We start from the raw sequence: 21298 nt of genomic DNA, 5'->3' as shown, positions 1-21298 counted from the left end.
TTATTAATAAAACAAGTACTGGGATAGAATAGATTCAGGATTCTCAGCCTTATCTAGCTCTATCTATTAATCTTTTTTACCAAATGTAGTAATTTTTCCTCATTTCTTGTTTTTCATTCTGAACCAAAACATAATAGCTTGCAACTCTTTCATTTTTCATGATGTCTAGGGATGACTTCTCTGATCTTTCATTATACACAGGGTTAATACATTTTGCACTTTGCTTACTCCCGTTCTTAACACACAGGTGAAGCATGAGCTTGAGACTGTCTTAAAGGTGAATAAGGAAGATGTTCTCAGTTTTCTAGGGAGGTATCAGGACAAATCCAGTGAGGCAGATTTTAGACATCTTTTACACATGGATGTGACACACTCATTCCAGGTATTGGTGGTTTTAATTTTTGGTATTTTATTTTGTATATCTTGGTGACTGTTTTACTGTGTTGTCTTTAGAATTAAAATTACTTGATGCTGGTAAATGTCCTAATCCAATCAAGTCCTGGCCCAACAAATAACTGTAGGTATCTCAGCAGATTCAGTTATGTATCAATAATTTGTGTCACTAATACCTTGTAAGGCACACATTGACCTTTTTTATTGCTTTCAATGTATTTTTCAGTATCCTGGGATAAAACTGGTGAAATCTGATACACACATTTGCTTATATGCATCACACACTTTATGCTAGAAATTCAGTCATTAAATCACATGGGGCAACTGGGGGGATTGCAATGTTCTGATACTTTACTTTGTCAAATAGCTTGAGTTTCCACAAGCAATGAGCCTAAGTGGGGAGCTGTTTTCCAGGCAGACTAAACTGGAACACTTTGACTGTGGTGTGAGTGTAAAAGTCATCACCAACAAGAACATGTCTTCACAGGTCAGTCCCCTCGTAATTCCAGTGTTGTTGTTTGAATTTGAAGCTTTTTGAGTTCATACACTCAATGACTATAGTGAAGAGGTGTAAATTGTAAGGGAAACAGTTAACTTTTGATGGTTAGAGTTTGTTCTGACTAGATAGCTGCATGGGATTGGAATAGTTGGCTTGTGTTTTGGCTGAAATTCAGAAAATCCTTATAGTCGAGTTAAATTGTACTTAAAATTCAATGTAGCTCACATTTTGTTGTGACAGGGTAAAGACAGGGAGATCACTTACCCATTACCTTACCCATTAATTTATTGCCAAATAAAATTAGAGTTAGATGATGAGAACTAAACTAAAGATGAGACCTAAGAACTCCTCTCTCCACTTTTGTCCTGTCCTGACTTGTTTGCAGTCTTATGACTCTAACTGATGTTTCAGTATTTGTGTATATCTGAGGTCCTTAATGTCCTGTTCTCCTTTTTCTCTATGTGCAGGCCCAGGCAGCTGTGAAGAGTTATGGTGAAAACAATGTCAATGGCTCTCTTCACCTTCATTCCAATGGAAGGGAAATGCTGGTGCTGGAGGTCGATGTGAACAATGAAAACAGGAGGAATGCCAGAACTGTTGACCTGAGAGCTTTTCTCCATCAGACAGTCCTGACAAATCCAGAATCAGTACGGTTCCAGCTCATGGGCAAAATATTTCCATCAAGGTAAAGAAATCAGAATGTTGGTTGAGAACTTCAGAGTGTTCTGGGATACAAATTTAAATGTAACTACTTTCCTATGGCTGCAGCAAGGCCACCGAGTAAATGCCAGTCCAAGTGTTATCCCTATTATTGAAATACTTCTGCTCTTTTTGTTTCATAAGTTGGTATAAGTTGTGTTAATGTTTTCTAGTTGCTTTCCAAGGACTTTGTATAGAGAACTTTGAGTGAACAGATCGTGCAAACTAAGCCATTGGAAAAGGTTACTTCCCAGTGTTTATTACAAGGTTTTTAAAGTGTTGGAGAAAGTTCTGAGGTGGTAGAGGTGAGAAACAGAAATTTGGTCCTCCCAAGTTTCAGTTGATTTTTCAAATTTCACAAATACAAAAGTATGCAGTGAAGAATTTACTGTTTCTGCAAAGATCCCAGTGTTTACCAGCTGGATGGGATAACAAGAATGAGGAAATAAGAGCTAAAGAAATCAGAAGTTACTGCAATTTAGATGAAGCACATTAGATTTGCTAGTAACATTAAAATAAGATAAAATATTCCAAGAAGGGTATTTTGTGTTGTTCTGCAGTTTCCTTGCAGTTCTGGGCTTCCAATAGTGCATTAATTTGTTTAAAGGGTAAGCCATAAGAGAGCAATTTATTGCAGTTCACAGGAAAGAAAACAGAACACTTAAAATTTTTGGAATGACGATTTGTTTAGGATTTGGTTTACAGGGAGAATACAAACAAAAATAAACTGTTGAATGTTTCTGGAGCACAGTTAAAAGGATGCAGTCTGTAAAGACTTCAGTTGCTGACTGATGGAATGAATCTTACTTCCCTGAACTATGTAGTTTTGTTCTTCCCATGGAGTGAGTTTTCACGGAGGTTTTACTTGTCATCTGTCTTTCAACAGGGTTCCAATTTGTAGGAAGGATTTCCAACACTATGAAAACTAGAGTGATTGCCTCACTTTTAGGTATTTTGTGTCGCATACTTGGGTCTAGAAAGTGGGATAGTTTGTTGAAGGCAATGTGAAAATTGTGTCTCAATCTTATACCACTGAAAATCGAGCTTTTTGTTGCTCCAGAAGATTTCCCTAAAAAAGCCGTGCCATGTTTCTCCAACACTGTTCAATTCAGGGCCAAGATGAAAAGAATTATTGTTGGTTCATTTACCAAACTCAAATGATGGTGGCCCTTAGGATTATTTTTTAAGCTGAATTCTTGAATGCTGCTTTTAAATCAGCACCAAAGTGATATTTCATACTGTGACAGAGAGGGCTTAATTTCCATCTCAATGTCTCTCCAACTCTTTCTTTTACTATGAACCATGACAAAAACATTCAAGAAATTTAAAGAAAAATTAGTCTGCCAATCTGTGAAGCTTTACTGAAGAATTTATAAACATCTGGTGATGTTTATAAACATTAGCCTGTGCTGACTGCAAAGCATCTGATTGCCTGATTCACAACACTGGAACGAGTGCCCAGAAATTTTGTGGAGTCTCCATACTTGGGGATACTCCAAACCAGACCACACACACTCCTGAGCACCCTGCTCTCATTGATCCTGCTTTCAGTGAGGAGAGGTGTCCTGACAATCCTGAGTCAACCATAATAATATCTTACTAGCAATTTTTATGTCTGTCTTTTTAGACTTCTGTTATCTTCTGACTTGAAGCTGAATGAAAATAGGCTTCACATGGATTTCATGGGAGTCAGGGAGCAGAAAGTTGGTTTTGTTCTGTCCGTAAATGGAAGAGTCCAACACACTTTTACTGGATTAAAGGCCATACCTCATCTCCTTTCTCTGGATGGATTACTGAAGTGCAAAAACAACATTCATGATGGTACTCTGTTTCTTTGTGTTTGGTTCTAACATGCAGTTACCTAAGAGAGCTTCTTAATTTTAATGTAATCCTTCCTGAGCTGCACAATGTATTCAGCTCTGAGGCCCCCAACAGAAGAGCAATGTGTACCTGTTGGGGTCCAGAGCAGACCACAGAGGTGATGAGTGGGCTGGAGCCCCCCTGCTCTGGAGCCCCCGTGCTCTGGAGCCAGGCTGGGAGAGCTGGGGCTGTCAGCCTGGAAAAGAGAAGGCTCAGGGAGACCTTCCAGTACTAAAGGGGCTCCAAGAGAGCTGGAGAGGCACTTTGGACAAGGGCCTGGAGTGACAGAACAATGGGGAATGGCTTCAAACTGACAGAAGGCAGGTTTAGATCAGATATTGGGAAGAAATTCTTCCTTATGAGGGTGATCAGACAATGAAACAGGTTGTCCTGAGAAGCTGTGGCTGCCCCATCCCTGGAAGTGTTCAAGGCCAGGCTGGACGGGCTTGGAACAACCTGGGACCGTGGAAGGTGTCCCTGCCCATGGCAGAGGGCTTGGGACAAGATGGGCTTAAGGTCTCCCAGCCTGAACCATTCTGTGATTCTGTATAATGCAGAGCAGAGTATTTAGCATGCAAAATGAACCACTGGTCATAGGGTTGAGAGTACTTTTCAGTCAACTAACATAGTTTGGGATTTTTAATGTTTTCATGGATTAAAGGAAATAGTGGGTGGCTCTTTCCTCTTCTGAAATGAGAGAGCTGACTTGAGACTCCTACTCTTTTGAATGGCTCCATGGGTGGAGTAGGTCACTGCAGAGCTCTGGAGGGATTGTTTAGCCTGCAATTACACAAGTAGTAGGTCACAATCCATCTATAATGTTTCCTTCAGAGGGAGTGCAGTATAGTACATGGCCTAAGGGCACAAGCAGCTTGATGAATAAAAAGGAACAGCTACCAGAAATACTGTTATGTAATTTATTTTAAATACAGACACTCATTACTGGAGAAACCCTCCACACTGAACTGCTCTCTAGATTAGACAAAATTATCTAGTATAATAAATGGCAATCCTTCTACTTCCTCCTGGTATTAAAGAAATGGTTAGTTTATACATTATTTCTAAAACTGTGGTTATGTCTTTCCCAAGAATCTCTCTTCACAGTAATAATTTGTGCCTGTTACAGGAAGCATCAATGTGATGGTCAACAAAAAACTGTATGGACTGCGTGTCAGGAACAGGAATGTGTTTGGGAAAACCACTGTGCACAACATCACCATTGCCATTGTTCAGAATGGCAGTCAGGCAATCCCAGTGGAGGCAAGACTGAATGGCCACCTGGAACTGAGTAAAGAGAAGAAAAGGGGGCTCGCCAGCTTCCAGGTGGATGAGAAGGCTCTTTCTGTAGATTTTTTAAATGTCGTGGATCATGGGCATGGCAGAGTCAGTGGTTCTTTCACGCATAATATCGACTTTTTAAAAAATGCAGGTAGGAAGAAAATCTGACTTCCCTGTGTGGTCTAACAAGGTGAATTTATCTAAATGACTACTGACCAGTGGAAACAGAAAACTTACGTTTGCTCACACCAGAACAAAATGTGATCTAGTCTTAGAAGCATCTTTTTAATATTATTGAGATAATACAGTAAAATGGACACAGAAATAGTTCAAAGAGTTTTTAAATACTTCAGAGTAAATGATTTCTGTCTGTGTCCTTGTGCAGCCTCTAAGCTGACTTGTTCCTCTAAGTAAAGTTTTATGCCAAATGTTGTTTTCTAAGCAAAGCTGTGGTTTTTCTTGAACTGGAGCTATCAGTAATTTTGCATGGGTTCCTTCAGACAGAATAAATCTTTTCTGAATCTTTTTGACAGCTGACTACTGGAGTTGGACACAATACCAATTGATAAATATCCTTTATTAGGAAAAGGAAAATTCTTGACTTCCAAAGTGTGTGGCACATTTTAATTTAGCAGTCCTTATAACATGATTTTCATGTGGTAGGTAATGTCCTTCTATAAATATCAGTAAAGTCATCACAATTTAAATAAAGGTGTGTCTTATGAAAAACTACAGAAGGCTTCTTTTGATCTATAATACATCTCTGTAGTCTGTAATGACAACCCAGACACGCTGTGTTGATTTTACTTCCTTCCCTGTCAATAGGGTTACCTTTGGATGGTATTCTTACTGTCACATGTGAGCATGGCACAGGAAATCACACCATTGCCATAGTCCTGCAGAGTGGCAGTGAAAGGATTGCTGCTGTGTTTGAGGGGGACAGACTGGCCACAGAACCTCCAACATCCCAGCTATCTGTGATCTTAAAGCACAACATCTCAAAGATAAAGAAACTTGGGATCCCTTTTATTTTGGAAGCTGCTGGTTATTATGAGGTAAGAAGAGTTCTGCCTGTGAAGGTTTAATTTCTGACAGGACAATTTCTGTATATATAATAACTCTAGACTTTTCCTGTGCACTGTATATATTTATTATAGAAGCTGCTCTATTTTTGCGGCATACTGAATTACTGAGTGAAAGAAAGGTGTTTTCTGGTACTTTGTCATACTGTGGACCTGTCATCTGAACTTTTGGACCTGAATCTAGACTAAATGAGATACTATGTTCAATTCTCATCTAAGTGAAGTGCTTTACTGCATATGAACAGATGTGTTGTCCAATTTTATTTTTCCCCTATGAATGGAAAGTGGATCAGCAGGCCTAAGGCTTGCATCTGCTACTGGATTTATCTGGTCATCCTTTGGAAGGCTGCTAAAGAGCAGAACAGTGTTTTGCATGGCATTCTCTTTGGAAATTCCGACCCACAGGAGCATTATGGGCCACAATTCCTGGTATGGTGTTGCTTGGCCACTGTTCTCTCTGCATTTCTGCTATAGATCTCTGAATGTTACAGCTCTTTTGCATTGCAGATTATCTTTCCATAGAAGAAGGGTTCAAATACTTTGCTATCTCAGACATCCATTGAAAGGCTCAAGTCACTCACATGCTTATATTTGGGTGGCTTCAACCACTGTGGTAGGGTGAGACACAGAGGTGTGCAGAGAAAGAATTCTAAACTGTTCCTTTACCTTGCTTTTTAGTAGTTCCAGTGCTTTGATTGTTTGTGCCTGAGGGCTCAAATCCTTCAGGGTACTGAATACTCTCAATATATTTTGGAGCCAGAAGAAATTTTTGATACACTGCATTTAGGTCTGGCATAACACTACAATCCCTATTTGAAATGAGAATGCCTTGATGAATTTGCACTTTGATTTTACCAGTGCTGCTGCCCTGACACAGGCCATGATGCTTAAGCACTGTGAAACACCCTCTGCCTTTCCCAGTTGTTACTGAGATGTTGTTGTTTGTTTCTTTCCATTATTTGGTTATTTTCTGCATAGAATTTCTCCAGAAAGATTGCTGTGGGAATAACAACCACAGTGGAGACAGAGCAGCTCAAGATTGAAATAGAGAAGAAAACCACTGGCACTGCTATGGAAATTTCTCTTTCACTTCACCATGATGTGGGAGGACTGATGGATATTTTTCCACATGTACTAGAGGTTTGCAGAAATCCTGCCATATATTGTAATATATTTAGTGCACTAAACACTCAACTGTCCATCTTTTTGAAACAGAATTGTAGTGCTTAATCCTAAACCCACCTTTTGGTGCCTTCATCCATTTGATCCTTAAAGCAGCCCTGTGACTTGCTCCTTTGAATGTTAGTCCTCCCTGCTTTTCTTCATACTCTGAATGTGCTTTTTATTGACAACATCAACAGGTTGCTTGCAGTGGAGAATCTGCTAACAAACAACTTTCTGGCCTTTGCAATGGTGCAATTGCATTTCATCATTTTGAGGTACTGTCTTCATTTATAAACTTTACTCTCAACATCATAGTATCTTAACTACCATGAAGGGAATCTAAGTACTGGAAGTGTCAGACACTTAGAAGTGGATTTGAGCTTTCTGGAAGTTTTGTATGCAATTTCAAATATTTTCACTCCATTGATTATTGGTTTGGGTTTTCTTCCTGTTATTTCTATTATGGAACTCCAAAATAAATATTTGGGTCCATCTCTCCATTTGTTTCAGCATTTATAATTATAGAGGATGAATACAAAATAGTGTAGGCAACAGTTCTCTTCTAGTAATACAAGCTTTTAAAAACAGAATGTGACCTGACAGTAAAGCAAACTTGACAACAGTTTTCTGTAATTTTTCAGACTCCAGCAAGAGTTTCACTGAATGGATCAATATTTACCAGCAACTTTACTGTCATCCTCTTTGGACGTGTTTCTTTTCATGACGTATTTGCCTGCCTGCAACTCTATGCCACCACTAACACCCATCCTCATTTAGAAATCGACTTCCAGCATTCTTTGTCTTCACTTCATTCTCTGGGAGTTGCCAGAGAGAACCAGCTGAAGGTGTTAGCCATAAGAAGTGACAAGTACAAGGGCATCCTTGGTATTGTCCTTGGGCCTTGCACTTTGGAAGCTGATGGGGAAGTGAGCCTGGCAAGCAATGAGACGGGATGGGTACTTGCTTTTAGAAACAAGTGCGTCAGTCTAGAGGTAAGCCCAGATTGTTTTCTGCATGCCCTTCCAGTCTGTGTATTTCAGATCACTGAGTCACAGAAAACTGTCTCCTGACACATTTATGGATAGGCCAAATTTGGTCATTAAAGTTGTTCTGGCAGAGCAATGAGTCAGAGCACTTGGAGGGGGAAGTGTATTTGAAGATGATAATTTGGAGTAATACAATGGTAGATGTTACAGCTGTTGCCATAAAAATGTTGCTTAATGATAGTTTATTAATTAAAATAAACTTTTGTCCTAAAAGTGAAAAGCATGCCCTTTCAGTTTGGAATTGTGGAGGTTAAGATTTTTTTTCTTCTGCATTAGTTATTAAAAGTTTATTGTAGGATTTATTCTTCTTTCCCCTGCCCCTCCCATTTTTTTTCAAGTTTTTCACCATAGAGAAATCAGAATTTTCAGAAATTTTTGATTTCTCTATGAAACAAGCTGTCTTGTGTGGTTCTTTCCAAAAGCAGATTGTTTCAGAAAGAAGGAATGCTTTCCCATGAATTAGGAACAAATGAGGAAGGCAGTTGCTTTACTGTGTGTGTTCTAAACCATGTAATCTTTTCTGTTACAGAGGATGGGATTGCCTCATGCTGCAGTCTTGGGGGGCTCATTTCGACAGAACATCTGCAACGTGGGCTTGTTAATGAACCTGCAGTGTGATGGCAGAGCAGTGGATGTGCAGATAGACACCTCCTGCCAGCAAGAATATACACTCCAAGGGATGCTCAGGCATTCACTTCCCTGGCTCAGCCAGCTGGGGCTGCCTTCTGAAAACTCTGTCCTGTTCTCTGCAGCCACTGACTCCACCACAGAGGGCATTTTCCTGCTGCAGGCTGGCAGATGCAGACTGAGGGCCAGAGGAGACTTCTGTGTCCAGAATAAAGCTGACTGGACACTGGAAACAGAAACAGAATGTCAACTTCTACAGGTAGCTCTGGGAAGCTTTTAAAGAGAGTTTGGGGATCAAATGAAGGTCCTGTGGGTTTTTAGCTGGAGTGCTGGGGAGGGACACCTGTCTCACAGCATTAGACAAAGGCAATGTCACACATCCTGTTCCCAGGTGCTCTCTGCAGACTGAGATCAGTTCAGCCTTTGCTGACTGCTGCCTTTGCAGGCTGACACTGCCCTCTAAGGCTGAACAACAATATTAGCCTGAACTCTGTCCAAAATACATTTCCTGGTCTGTGAGGGTTATATCAAAATAAAATTTCCTTGGTTTTTCCAGTTAACTTCACCGACTACATTAGAAAGAATGACTATTGCAAAATGAGGGATTTTTTTTCTAGATTTTTTTTCTAGCATTTATGTTTTGCTTTCAAATCCTCAAACTGAGTAACTTCCTCAACTACAAGATGGCAACATAAAAGTAAACATAAAAATGACAAGAAAGTTGAAATGAAGTGGTAATTAAGCCCCATTAAAGTATTAAAAATAGTAGAATTTTCAGTGTTTTTAGAAATCCTTTGACAGAATGGGAAGAACCTTTCATTTGAGATGTTGCACAAGACAAGATGGAAGTTAATCATTAAAAAAAAAAACAACAACAACCCTTCTACAACCAGTTGCAAGAATGTCTCCAAGGTCTATGATTTTTTGTACATTACTTTGTTTGAAAACTGAGATTGGTGTGGTCTGGATGAAGCATACAGTGTTTAGTAAACTTTGCCAATCTGAAGAAACAGGTATTTTGTATATTTGTAAATGTAAAACTTCAGAAAGATGCAGAAGTTGTTAATTCTGCAGAACAGTCCTTAAATCTTCTATCAGGTCCTATTCAGAAAAAATCACCATCTTTCTTGTTCAAGGGGAAAAATGGCATCATGGAGATTGTAGGTTTTTGTCTCGCCATTGTATCATATAATACACACTTGTCTTAAAGTGTTCGTATATTCCAGAGGATTTTTTGTTTGAATCTTGATAGGATCTCAGTTTCCCAACTCAGTCACGTCTCACCGGATCCATTCAGAAAGACAAGTGCCAGGCAGAGCTGCTCTCTGTCCTGGAAACAGAAGGCAAAACTGCCCATCTTGAAGTGAGAGCAGAGTGCAAGCCAAAGATGGCTCTGGAAATTCAGTTCAGGCATGACCTCCCCCAGCTGAAGGAAATCCCAAGGGAAAATGAACTGTCCATCACTGCACGGAAACACTTAAAATATCTGCTTGGAGTTGGAATGAAATTGGGTGCCTGTGAGCTTCAAATGAATGGGGAGTTTGACCCTGAAAAGAACCTTCAGTGGAAAATGCTTATAGAAAACAAATGTCAAACAATTCAGGTATGGCAACGAATTTTTTCCTTTAATGTTGAGTTTATACATCTGGTATCTTTGTACCTGCTGAAGTCAAAAGACAGTAATCTAAGTATTTCAAAGAGGTAGCAGAGAAATAATAAAAACATTCTCTTTTAACATTGCATCTTATTTCTGGAGCCAGTCGTTCACTGTATTTTCATATGGCATACACCAAATTTCCTGTTAATCAGTGCCTGCAGATAATGGACTTGCTTGCACTAGCTCTGATGTGTTTTCTAAAACAGATTGAGAATTCTGCAGGACTTTTCTGTTCAGAAATAAAAATTACTCAAAATTGTCTGGCTTTATCAGCAGTTACAGTTTCTCAGCAGTTTGAGAAACAAACTCCAATATAGTTTAAAAATATATGAAGTAAATAGATAACCTTCAGGTCGGAAAACTCAGTGTATGGAAAGTGTGAGACATGTTATCACATTATGATCTATGGATTCAATATGCAAATCAGGGTAAATATACAAAAATGAGATTCATCTGCCCTTTTCCAAAAACAGAACTGCCATAATAAGCTTATGTATGGTTTCACTGAACTTATGGATGCTTTGGGCCACTGGGACAATGCCAAGCATAGAATGTTAATTAACTTTTCATTTAGGCAGGAAGAGCTGCCACATTGTCCAGTGTTCTATTTATGCTGACTCATTTATCAAAAATAATCAGACATATTCAAAATAAAAAAGACAACATTTATAAAATGTATTGAAAAGCTCTCAACATTTCTGAAATGTCCTGTGTCTATGCTGCCTGACATACTTGATTTTACAGCTAGGTGATTAAAGTTACTATTACGAATTCAGTTTCAGGGGTATAATGTACAGTAATTTCACGATTATAAGCCTCACCATTTTGACTAAAATTTTGGTCCGAACCCAAAGTGCGGCTTATAATCAGGTGCGGCTTATATATGGACAAAGAACGAAAAGTTGCTGTTTTAGTTTGGAGGACAGGTGTCTGCTGAGAAAGGCAGGAGTTTCTCTTTGAAATGGAGAATGCAAACCCCCTCTCTCCAAATTATTATAATTTTGAAATCAAGGGGCTTTCAGGCAAAAATATGGGAATTAGGAATAACAGTTCTTTTCTAGGGAAATTAAAATAGAAATACAGTACTACAAAGAAACAAACTCCAAACCCTGACACAGTCAGAGTACAACCTGACACCGTCAGGCAGGGTGTTGGCAGCAGTCCCATTCCATGGTGGCTGCATCCTCCTGCAGTGACAGATGTGGCTCAGTTGGAGCAGTGCTCCTGTACAAGGTGCAGTTTCCCTCCGGAGCTCCAGTGGTGATGTGGAGAAATCCGGTTTTCCTCTGGAGTCCAGTGGAGAAAGGGGCTCCCTTAGTGTCCCAAAACCTCTGTTTTTATCTTGGTAAGAAATGTTGGGCTCTTCCCCCTGGCTGGAGCAACTTTCAATGGGATGCAGTAATTTTATCAGTCACACAGTGGGACTCAATGGCCATTAGCAGAAAATGACTGGCTGGAGGAAGGATGGGGTGTGAAAAGATAAAGAACAATGCCCTGCCTGGTTTCAATGGGTGGCCCATTAGCAAATTATCTGCCATTGAGATAAGGATCACTGTCCCCACCCTCAACAGATGGTGATAGAACAGACACCTTTTATCACACTCTGTATTGTAACATGCGGCTTATAATCAGGTGCGGCTTATGTATGGACAAAAACCAAAAAGTTGCTGAAACCCAGAAGTGCGGCTTATAATCAGTGCGGCTTATAATCATGAAATTACTGTATTTGTGGTTAAGTGCAGAAACAGTGATTTTTAAAAGTTTTTTCTTTCTTTTACAGGATCTTGGAGCACCAATGAAAATTGATGGCTCAGGCTACCTTTGGATGGATAAAATGAACCTAGATTCACAGACACTTATCACTGTTGATGAAAGTAAATTCCGAGGACTCCTTATACTAAAAGTCACTGATGTGAGTACCCTGCAGGCTGTTGGAATGTGTGAACAAAGTACTGAGTAATGTACTCTAACTTATGTTATTTTCAACAAATAGTCAAGCTTCAGTAATAAATACCAGAATATAAATGAAATCTTTGAAAGTCAGGCACCTTCAATGTGCAGTAACCTATGTATAGGATATAGGCTCTGGCACTTCCTGAATAATTTCCTTGTTATGCTCTTTATGTGTCAATTTTTGTTGTTTGTATTGTACTGTTGGATGTTCTTTGCATCACTGTTATTTACTCTGCAAAATAATAGGCAGTGATTGAGACACTGCTGCTATTCAATGAGAGAGCAACACAGGGAAGGCTGTGAATCTCTTGCTTTTCTGTTGACAGTTACAAGTTTGGATTTTCTTGTCATCAGAGCAGGAGAGCAGAGAACACACACAAATATCTGCTTCCTCGTGGTGTTTCACTTTCCTGTCATAACTGATAATTTATGCATGTCTCTGTGCTATAGAGAAACAACATAGCTAGTGGGAGTTTAATTCATATTAAATGTAGGACAGACAGATTTCTGTTTTGAGCTCTGTATTGCAGTGATCTTTGGGTTCTACATGTGCTTTGCTCTCTGTGCTGTGAAATATTAACAGGAAAGGCAAGAGTTGGATGCAGTGCTAACCCATAACATACAAGGAGCTGCTGACGTTGGCATTCCCATGAGGATGTTACTTGATGTCATATCAGAAAAGAACAGCGACTTCTATAAAGGATTTATTCATTTCTGTGTGAACAACAAGCAAGTAAGTGTCTCCTCCATATCAGTAATATGTGAACTAGAGGCTGAAGTGAGCTAATTGATTGGTAAATACTGTTTCTGCTAACAATCCAAATGCAATACTTTGCAGGGGCTGGGTTACTTCAAAAGGCCTTTTTAAAATTAAATGAAGGCAGTATCTATCAGCCACTCCTTCTGTGCAATTGCTCCTTGCAACAAATTTGACAACAGCAATGATCCCCATTTGTAAATTATATCAAACCTTCCTTATCAAGAAGGATAAAGTGCAGCATATTCCCTTTTACAGTACAAACTTGTGACTTCCAAAATAATTAGACAATTCTTCACCATAAAGTTTTCATAGTTTTCATAATTTTATTCTAATGTGTAATTAGTCTAATAATTACAGTTATTCAGATAAGTCTCCATATCAGAGGTGTGCCACAGTTAACTTTTGTCATATTTACTCAAACTGAGCAGATTACAGAAGAACTGAACTTTGCCCAGAAGTTTGATGTTGTCTCTCTTAACTACAAACTGGCTCATAACATAGAGACATTGAAAACACTGCAAATAAAAGACAGGATTGAATTGCAGGTGAGTTATCAACCTGGAGCCATGCCACGAGGGAACAGCAGCTGGGGAACTGAGATGGCAAAGAGCAGTGGGTGTAGATGGGATTTGCCATGTTTGCTGTTTTGGAGAAGGGGAGTCCAGGTGCTCCCTTTGTTCTTGAGGGGAGTCCAGAAGCTCAGTTTGTTCTCATGGGAGAATAGCTTAGACCAGGACTTTCCCCAGGCCTGGGGCTGGCTCCCAGTGAGAGGAGGGCACTGTATTTGTGTGACTGACAGAGCTGCAGTGTCCCCTGGACACACAGGGCAGAGGGGAGCACTGCTGGGAATCTCACTGGATCCTTTCCAAATGGTATTTTCCTTCTGAACTCTGACTACCTGGCATATGTTTTTATCTGAGAAACATGAGACTTATTGATTGTGTAACTGAATAGCATTAAAGCATGGCCATACTTGAGAATACATGTTAAATGGCTGAATTCTAAAATAAAAGGGACATTTCTAACTATGCTGTGTTATAAAATGATACAAGATGGATCTTTGGCACATCTTTGAGATGATACTGTCTCAACCAAAAAAGAGCCCTGACCAACAGGACTTAACTTTTACAATTCTGTCTTTTCACAATTTACTTTTGTTGCATACAGGCTATCTTGAACCTCAAAGTCACCAGGAGCTTTAGTTTGAAAGTGCTTTATGGTGCTCACCTAACAGCTCTTGAAGGACAAATCCAGGAGTTTGAAACAAGTACCAATATAACAGGGAATTTCCATCACTCCTTGCCATGGCTGCTACAAGCCAGAGTCCCATCATCTTTACAGGTAATTTGGGGTTTTGTTTGCTTGTTTGTTTGAATTATAATTATTGTCCTGTATAAGGATGCAATTCAAGCTTGTAGCTTGAATGAAAACATCCATTTTGTAAGGTGCATAATGGAAGCTGAGATTTTCTGATATTTAAAAACTGTGGATGTCTAAAACCTGAACTACTGAAATAGAAAGTTTATCCTTGACTGCTTTCTGAATGAGATTCTTCCATTCTGCTCAGTGTTAGTAGAGTGGGTACTGTTGATAATGTAACTCTACAACTCTCCTGTGCTCTTTAATAGGAATTTTATACTGGAAGAAGTATTTCTTTTGGTACTGTTTTCAGGGAAGTATTGGAATACCTATCTGGTAAATACTGTCAGTAGTTATAGAGTAAGTATCCTTAAAAGAAGGGAGTTGTGTTTGTGGAATAAAAAAGAACCTAATGAGAATTTGACATAGATCAGTGAGGCTGGCATGGCTTGACATTCATTCAGTTGAATGAGCTTCATACTTGAAAGTCAAGGATTATTAATGAAAGGCCAAGAGACATTTTGTTAATGGATAGATTTTGACAGGCTAGAGAGAACTTTCTTTCACTTCCATTTTCTCCTGTCCTAAAATTAAATAGTATTTAAATACTGTTTTGAGAACTTATATCTATGTGTCATTTTTTAGATAGATGTGGTTTTTCAAGGGAGAAACACTACTCAAGAGAGATACGTGCACATTGTAGCTGGAGAAGAATCAATCACATACATAATAAACTCCTATTATGTTGACCACCAAGTGGATCTCTTCTGCCAGAGTGTGCACAGCAGTGAGGTACTCCAGGCATCTGGCTACCCTAAAGCAATCAATTTGATTTTCAGTTTACAGAAATCAGGTGGGTACCTGCCATTCTTGGCAGGGTTTTTATTCTGTAAGAGCTCTTTGAGGATGTTTCAGCTGTTCTTTCAACAGTGGCAAACTGACTAAGATTTGCTGGTAGGACCTAAAAAGAGGCTTTATCTTGTTTGTAAGTAAAATTGTCATTCTGAAACTGCATCTGTGATCAGCTGATGAAGCCTGCCTACCCTCAAAGCTTGCCCTGGCATAAATCCTATCTGCATATCTCTCTTACACGGTGATCAGGTATCTTAAGTGCCCCCAGGGGAATATATTCATGTTGAAGAAAACTCAGCAACTGTGGGAGCACCGAAGGGCAGGAATTACTGAGGTTAACAGGCACTGAATCAGTACTGATGTGAGTGGCATCGTCACCTTTCACCATTCAGGAAAAAAGCAGAAGGATGAGAGGACAGCTCTCAGGACAGCCACAGTCACCATGTGATTTCCACCACAGAATCCACCATTTCTGTGGGTTTTGTCTTATCATAAAGAATTTGGGGGCTTTCACATCTCTTATCTCATTCTTATCTTTCAGCAATCTTGTATTCTCCTTTTCAAAAATGAAAAGCTGGTAGGGAAATAGGTAAAGATCTTCAGGTCATGCTCTTGGGCATTGTTGAGCTGCTGTAGCTGGAACCAAAGAGTCACTGGAGGTCAGAACAGCTCAAAGCTCTTCCCTGGAAAAGGGTGCTGTAGCCAGAGATGCAGTTGGCTGTATGGATTAGTCAGCTCTAGCTGCACAAACACATTCCTGACAGGAACTAACTTGCCACGTAACACTGGATGTGGGTCAGAACCTCTGTTACCTCAAGACTTTGTAAGGACAAAGTTCAAGGGCATCCAGAAAAACTCTGCCCTCCTCCAACTAAGGCCAAAGTTCTTCATTCTTGTAATCCTGAATGATGACTTTCTCTTGATGAATGTGTTAACCTAAAAGCTGGCTGGATTAATTTTATGCAGGCAATACTGAAATTTCTCAAAAATTAGCTGCTCAAATTGGCACTATTTTGTCCCTTCTACATAGAAAACAAAGCCAAGACTGTCTGTGAAATCCAATATGATGAGAAAGATATAACTGTGACTGTGGATGTTGACATGGACTCTGAACTCTTAGGTATATTTGTGTTCATGGCAGAGGTGAAGCATTCAATATCACTTCTCCATCACCTGGGACTTCCCTTCTTTCTTAAGGTAATGAACTTTGCTGTGCTTTGATGAAAGCTGTTCCTTGAGTTACAGTTGCATTAATCCACTGCAATTCTAGCACTTCTGGCCCCAGTGAAATTACTCCAGGTTTATATACAAGTGTAGCTGAGAACTGACTTGGCCCAGTTTATCTGAATCCTTGTTTAACTTAGGTACAGAGCTAGCGGTCTGTTTCCAAGGAACCTGGTCAGGTACCTGAAATCCCCAGTTTCAGGGTAAATCACTTCAGGAAGTCACGTATTTACTGTCACTTTGCAGCTGATAGGACTCATAAAAGTAGAAAGAATTTTTGGTAGAAAACAGCTGTCCTTCATACCTAGAGAACTCCTTGGCTTGGTTAAATACCTAAAATGCTTCAGTGCTGAATAAATAGCAGTAGATTTATATTCCAGTCTACTTGATAAGATCAACAAAAGCTGTACCTGTTTATCCCTTGGGAGAAAGAAGCATTAGTTGAAATGTTCCCTTCCCTTTTGAAGGGAAACAGAAAAACATTTCCAAGTGATCCACCACCTTCTTTTCAAATAACAGGACATGTAACTAGGATGCAAGAGTAAAGGTCAACTTTCCTGAACACAAACATTAGATCAATATTAAACCTGCATATTAAGTATCTGTGTTTCAAGGGACTATTTACTGGCATCCTTTTATTGAAAGCTAGAAGATATTTTCACTGCTTCTTCCCCATTAATATTTAGTGAAATGGCTTTTATCCTCTAAATGTAAAGAAAAGCAGAGATGATAATTCCTGAGGTGCCGTATAACCAGGGTACTTCAGAAATTACTGAAGTACTACTAAAGAAGTTTCAACAGACTTTGGCAAATATCAGTGTTGATATTGAAGTGTGGGAAACAGCCCTTATCTTTCTCAGAGAGATTCTTTAGCATTTTCAAGATAAAGCTGTAGATGATGCAGCAGCTGTGGGAGGAAGAAAATGCCCTGGAGTAAAAAAGAGCGCATTTTCTTTCTAGTATATGAAAAATGAGTGTGGAGACATAAAAAAGAGCTAGTAGCTTTAGACTTAAAACCCCATAAGGGTACATTGAAAGTGACACTAATATTTTTGTTCAATATTGTCAAATTTTGTCAATCTGCATTATTGTCAATAATGCAAATGAGTAGCTATGGAAACACACAAAAAAGAAAAACTTCTCTTGAGGCTCTTGGTTTACATCTAGGAGGCATCCAGAAGGCCTTTCTGGAAGATAAACTTCAGTCAGATGATGATTTTAAGTAAGTCAAGAGATTGTGCTCAGTTGAGGTGAAATGGTGCATAGAAGTTACGGCATGTGATTTCTTTATTTTCCCTCTCTGCAGCTGACAGTTCAAGAAGTCATGACTGAAAACGAAACTGAAGGTGCTCTGAGGCTGACCTATGAACAAAACAAAAACTTCTCCTTTTCCATCAGTAGGAAAAAAGGCCAACAAGGGTAAAATGGTCATTCTGAGCACTATAAAAATGTCATTAGGCCACTGTGATTCCATGGAAAACAGTTACTGTATTAATCACCAAATCACTGGTGAACTAGATAACAAAACTTGGATAAAATGAGTAGTCACACCAAACACTCTGTAAACCTCAGGCAGTTTCTGAAGAGCAGCAGACAGATTCCTCCCCTCACAGCTTGGCACTGGTCTCTGCCTGCTCACACAGAATCCAAGAGACAGTGAAAGAGTCCATAAAACTCTAGGCCTGAACTAGACAAGTACTTAAAAATGTAACTTGACTTGACCTAACTATTTAAACCTTATTAAATTGTTTTGGCACAGTTACAGTTGAAACTTGTAAAATTATGGAGACTTTGTTTTTCTAAGTTGGTATCAGTAAGGCTGTATCTGCACAAAACTGTAGACTTTTAAGGATGTTTAGAGGTGTGATATTTTCTGCCTTGGGGTATTTCAGATATTTCTTAAGTTTCTAGTAAAAGACCTTTGCACTGAAAAATCTTGTAAGTTCTGTTAAAATCTCTAATAATTGTAAATTCTAAGTTTGTAAACCATGGCAGTGCTTATGAAGTCAGATTCCAAAATACCTTTCTCATTTTTAAAAAGCTCATGCATTTGGTATGGCAAAGTGATTTCTGGTCCTGTGGGCTACATTCTGTCCCTGGGATGCATACACAAATTTTTTTATTGAGCTTAGAGGTGGTAATTTTGTGTGAATGAGTCAAAAACTGGGATCTGGGTAAGTGTTCACTGGCAGGTACTGCCATTTTAACTCTAAAAGCTGTGGCAGACTTGGAGCTAACTCAGATGAACTTGTGCTGCCACTAAGAGTGGACTTTCTGAAATATTGCTGAACAAGAATACATTTCTTCCCTTTAGTGAAGAGTTGAATATAAAAGCACTCCAGACTCATCCCTTCTTTCTACAGTACTTCCCCTGTGCAGCAGAACTGTCTTCTAAGGTAACTATCTGCAAGTAATCCATTGCATACATCACTGCAAAGTAGACTTGTCTAATATGTTAGGAGTCAAGCTGCCTTATTTCTAGTACTAGTATCTCTAACGCTTTTGTTATTGTTAAGGATATTCCTGTTTTTAAAGATGTTGGTAATCCCAGCCTTTTCCTTTTTTAATTTATTTTTTTAAAATCTAATGGTTACTTGCAAAGGTTAATTATGATATGAGCGAAGCAAAAGGCAAACTCTACGTCAGGATGGAAAAAAGGGATTTCAATGTTTCAGCAAAGCTAACTTTGACTGGAAGCAGCTACACTAACGCCATTGAAGTGGCACAGACCATGGCCCAGGTTGGTACCATCCCCTGATGGCAAAGGCAGGCTGTGACAGGAGGGCACTTGGGGTGGCTGCCAAGCTGTGAAGGCCAAACACAGCTTCTGCTGTGTGAGATGTTTTGCCCTTGATTTCTCCAGTAGCATGAGCAAACATTTGGCTATGGGTTAGTTCGGGTTTATATTTGTTTGCTCCTATAGATGGAGCACTCGTATAGGATTTATAGGAAAAAAGAAAAAGAATGTGTTATAAACTGAACCAGTTTTTACAATGCAGGTACCACACACTTCTTTCTCTAAATAAGAAAAAATGTCACAAATACCTATTGTTGTTTGTGCTATCTGCTGGATGTATTCTGTAATAGTGGGATTCTTGATGATGTACGGATTATTCTGTGAGATAAAAGAAAATCAAACTGTATAATAACCAAGACTATTGTAAAGAGAATACTCAGTTGTTTATGTACATTCCATTATTTGCAAAGATGACTTTCTGTAGAAATGAAGACAAGTAGAAATGATTAGCTGCTTGCATGAGAGCAGTGGGCTTAGAGTATCATTGTACTAGACCTTTAAAAACACATTCCTATAGACCCCACAGGACTTTGGGGTTCCAAAATTACATTTATGTTTTCTCTTCTCTGGGAACTTGGGGTTTAATGTTTGCCCTCTTTTATTTTTAGTTTAAAATTCTTCCAAGGCAACTCGTGTTTATGACAATTTACCAAAAAGGCAACAGAACTCGTCTGCTGAGGCACATTGCCCTGTGGGATGGCAAAGAGATAAAGCTAACAGGCACTTACACTGGACTCTTCCCAAAGCTGCCTGGAGGCCATGGCATTCAGGGTAGGTTTCTCAAGTCTTTTACAAGTGTTCAAATCTGACTGTAAAATAAAATAAACTACACAAACCTGATTTCAAAATGCATATTCAAAATGCATGTCCAAAGGGTTTCAATCCTGGTTTCAATTTAGGGCTTCTAAGGTCTTATTTACTTTAAATTCACTATAGGTCTGGCTATTAGAAATGTCCACTTCAGAATACTCTTTCTGCTTTGTGGTTATGGAACATAAAACTTAAGTACTGGGTGCTGAAGGGAGCACTGGCCACTACCTTGAGATGCTAAAACCTTATGTTGAGGCTTTATGATCTGAAAATAGAGAAGATAATTGCACTTACCTGTTTGAGGGTTGTAAGCTGTTCCTCTTTCAGTGTAAGGCCATCTCAGCTTCACACAGATTACTTTCCTGGCTGTTGTTGCTGAAGTTGCTCTGGGTGTAGCTGTCAATCCTTTAGTTATTGCAGGTAACTACTCTTCTGTTGGTAAATAGAGAGGGTTCCTGTTTTCACTTACATTTCCTCATGTTGAGCAGACATCAGCACACTGAAGTCCTTGTGGCTGGGTCGGGGGTGTGTGTGAGCAGAGACCACGTTTCCCTGCCAACCAAGGGATGTCCTGCTGCCTGTGGGAAAATGTCCTGGGAACAGTCATGATTCCTGGTGGGAAATCTTACTTGTTTGTTTTCCTTGTAGTTGAACTTCTCCATCCTCTCTCCATCCCTTTTCCACGGCATGCCTGGGTCAACTTATATGTGAAACATTCAGCACGCAGTCACCGGGACGATCTTACTGTCATTTGGAACGAGAAGGACAAGGTACAGTGGCCCAGAGCAAATAAATCTCAGGAGAATTACAGGAATATCAAGAGGGCCTTTTTTTTTTTTAGTTAAAAAAGGCACTAAGCAAGCCAGGGAACTCGACTGTATGGCAAACTGTCTCCCTTCTTGGATGTATAAAAGGTTCTGACTGTGAAAGATGAGCAGCTGATATTCTTGTAGGAAGTGTTTTCAGGCCACAGTGGTTTTTTGCTTGCAGTCACCCCACACCTTGCTGCCTAACCAAAGGTAATGAAATGCGTAAGCTTTAAAGCCCTGGGTAAAGGCCTCTGGGAGTAGGTGGGAAGAACAGCACAAATGTCATGCTTAAAGCAGCTTATGGACAAAGAAGTGAAATCTAAGATGAGTGAGTGTGAGCATTAGTTGAGATTTAAAAGGATGAGGAATTTGTTGCATGGGTATAATACTGCAATTATCCACACAGAAGTGGACACATACCTTGCTTAG

The 21298-nt window shown here is 39.4% G+C and overlaps 1 protein-coding gene across 1 annotated transcript in view; it reads left to right on the top strand.

The window, feature by feature from the left end:
- The window catches only part of LOC117003938, a 73793-nt gene that overhangs the window by 32991 nt on the left and 19504 nt on the right, over positions 1–21298 (top strand). The window contains exons 32-55 of the mRNA XM_042779783.1: positions 248–382; positions 761–880; positions 1360–1577; positions 3219–3412; positions 4578–4880; positions 5555–5784; positions 5930–5943; positions 6036–6240; positions 6790–6951; positions 7173–7250; positions 7617–7967; positions 8551–8907; positions 9901–10251; positions 12086–12217; positions 12842–12991; positions 13447–13890; positions 14153–14359; positions 15023–15230; positions 16260–16426; positions 17760–17872; positions 18768–18849; positions 19056–19193; positions 19859–20021; positions 20709–20900. Of these exons, the coding sequence (XP_042635717.1) occupies positions 248–382; positions 761–880; positions 1360–1577; positions 3219–3412; positions 4578–4880; positions 5555–5784; positions 5930–5943; positions 6036–6240; positions 6790–6951; positions 7173–7250; positions 7617–7967; positions 8551–8907; positions 9901–10251; positions 12086–12217; positions 12842–12991; positions 13447–13890; positions 14153–14359; positions 15023–15230; positions 16260–16426; positions 17760–17872; positions 18768–18849; positions 19056–19193; positions 19859–20021; positions 20709–20900 (4714 nt within the window). The remainder of the gene's footprint in view (positions 1–247; positions 383–760; positions 881–1359; positions 1578–3218; positions 3413–4577; positions 4881–5554; positions 5785–5929; positions 5944–6035; positions 6241–6789; positions 6952–7172; positions 7251–7616; positions 7968–8550; positions 8908–9900; positions 10252–12085; positions 12218–12841; positions 12992–13446; positions 13891–14152; positions 14360–15022; positions 15231–16259; positions 16427–17759; positions 17873–18767; positions 18850–19055; positions 19194–19858; positions 20022–20708; positions 20901–21298) is intronic.

This window comes from Catharus ustulatus, chromosome 16, assembly GCF_009819885.2.
Source record: "Catharus ustulatus isolate bCatUst1 chromosome 16, bCatUst1.pri.v2, whole genome shotgun sequence".
NCBI lineage: Eukaryota > Metazoa > Chordata > Aves > Passeriformes > Turdidae > Catharus > Catharus ustulatus.
Note: the sequence above shows the minus strand (reverse complement) of the source record. Positions and strands in the feature narration are given on the sequence as shown.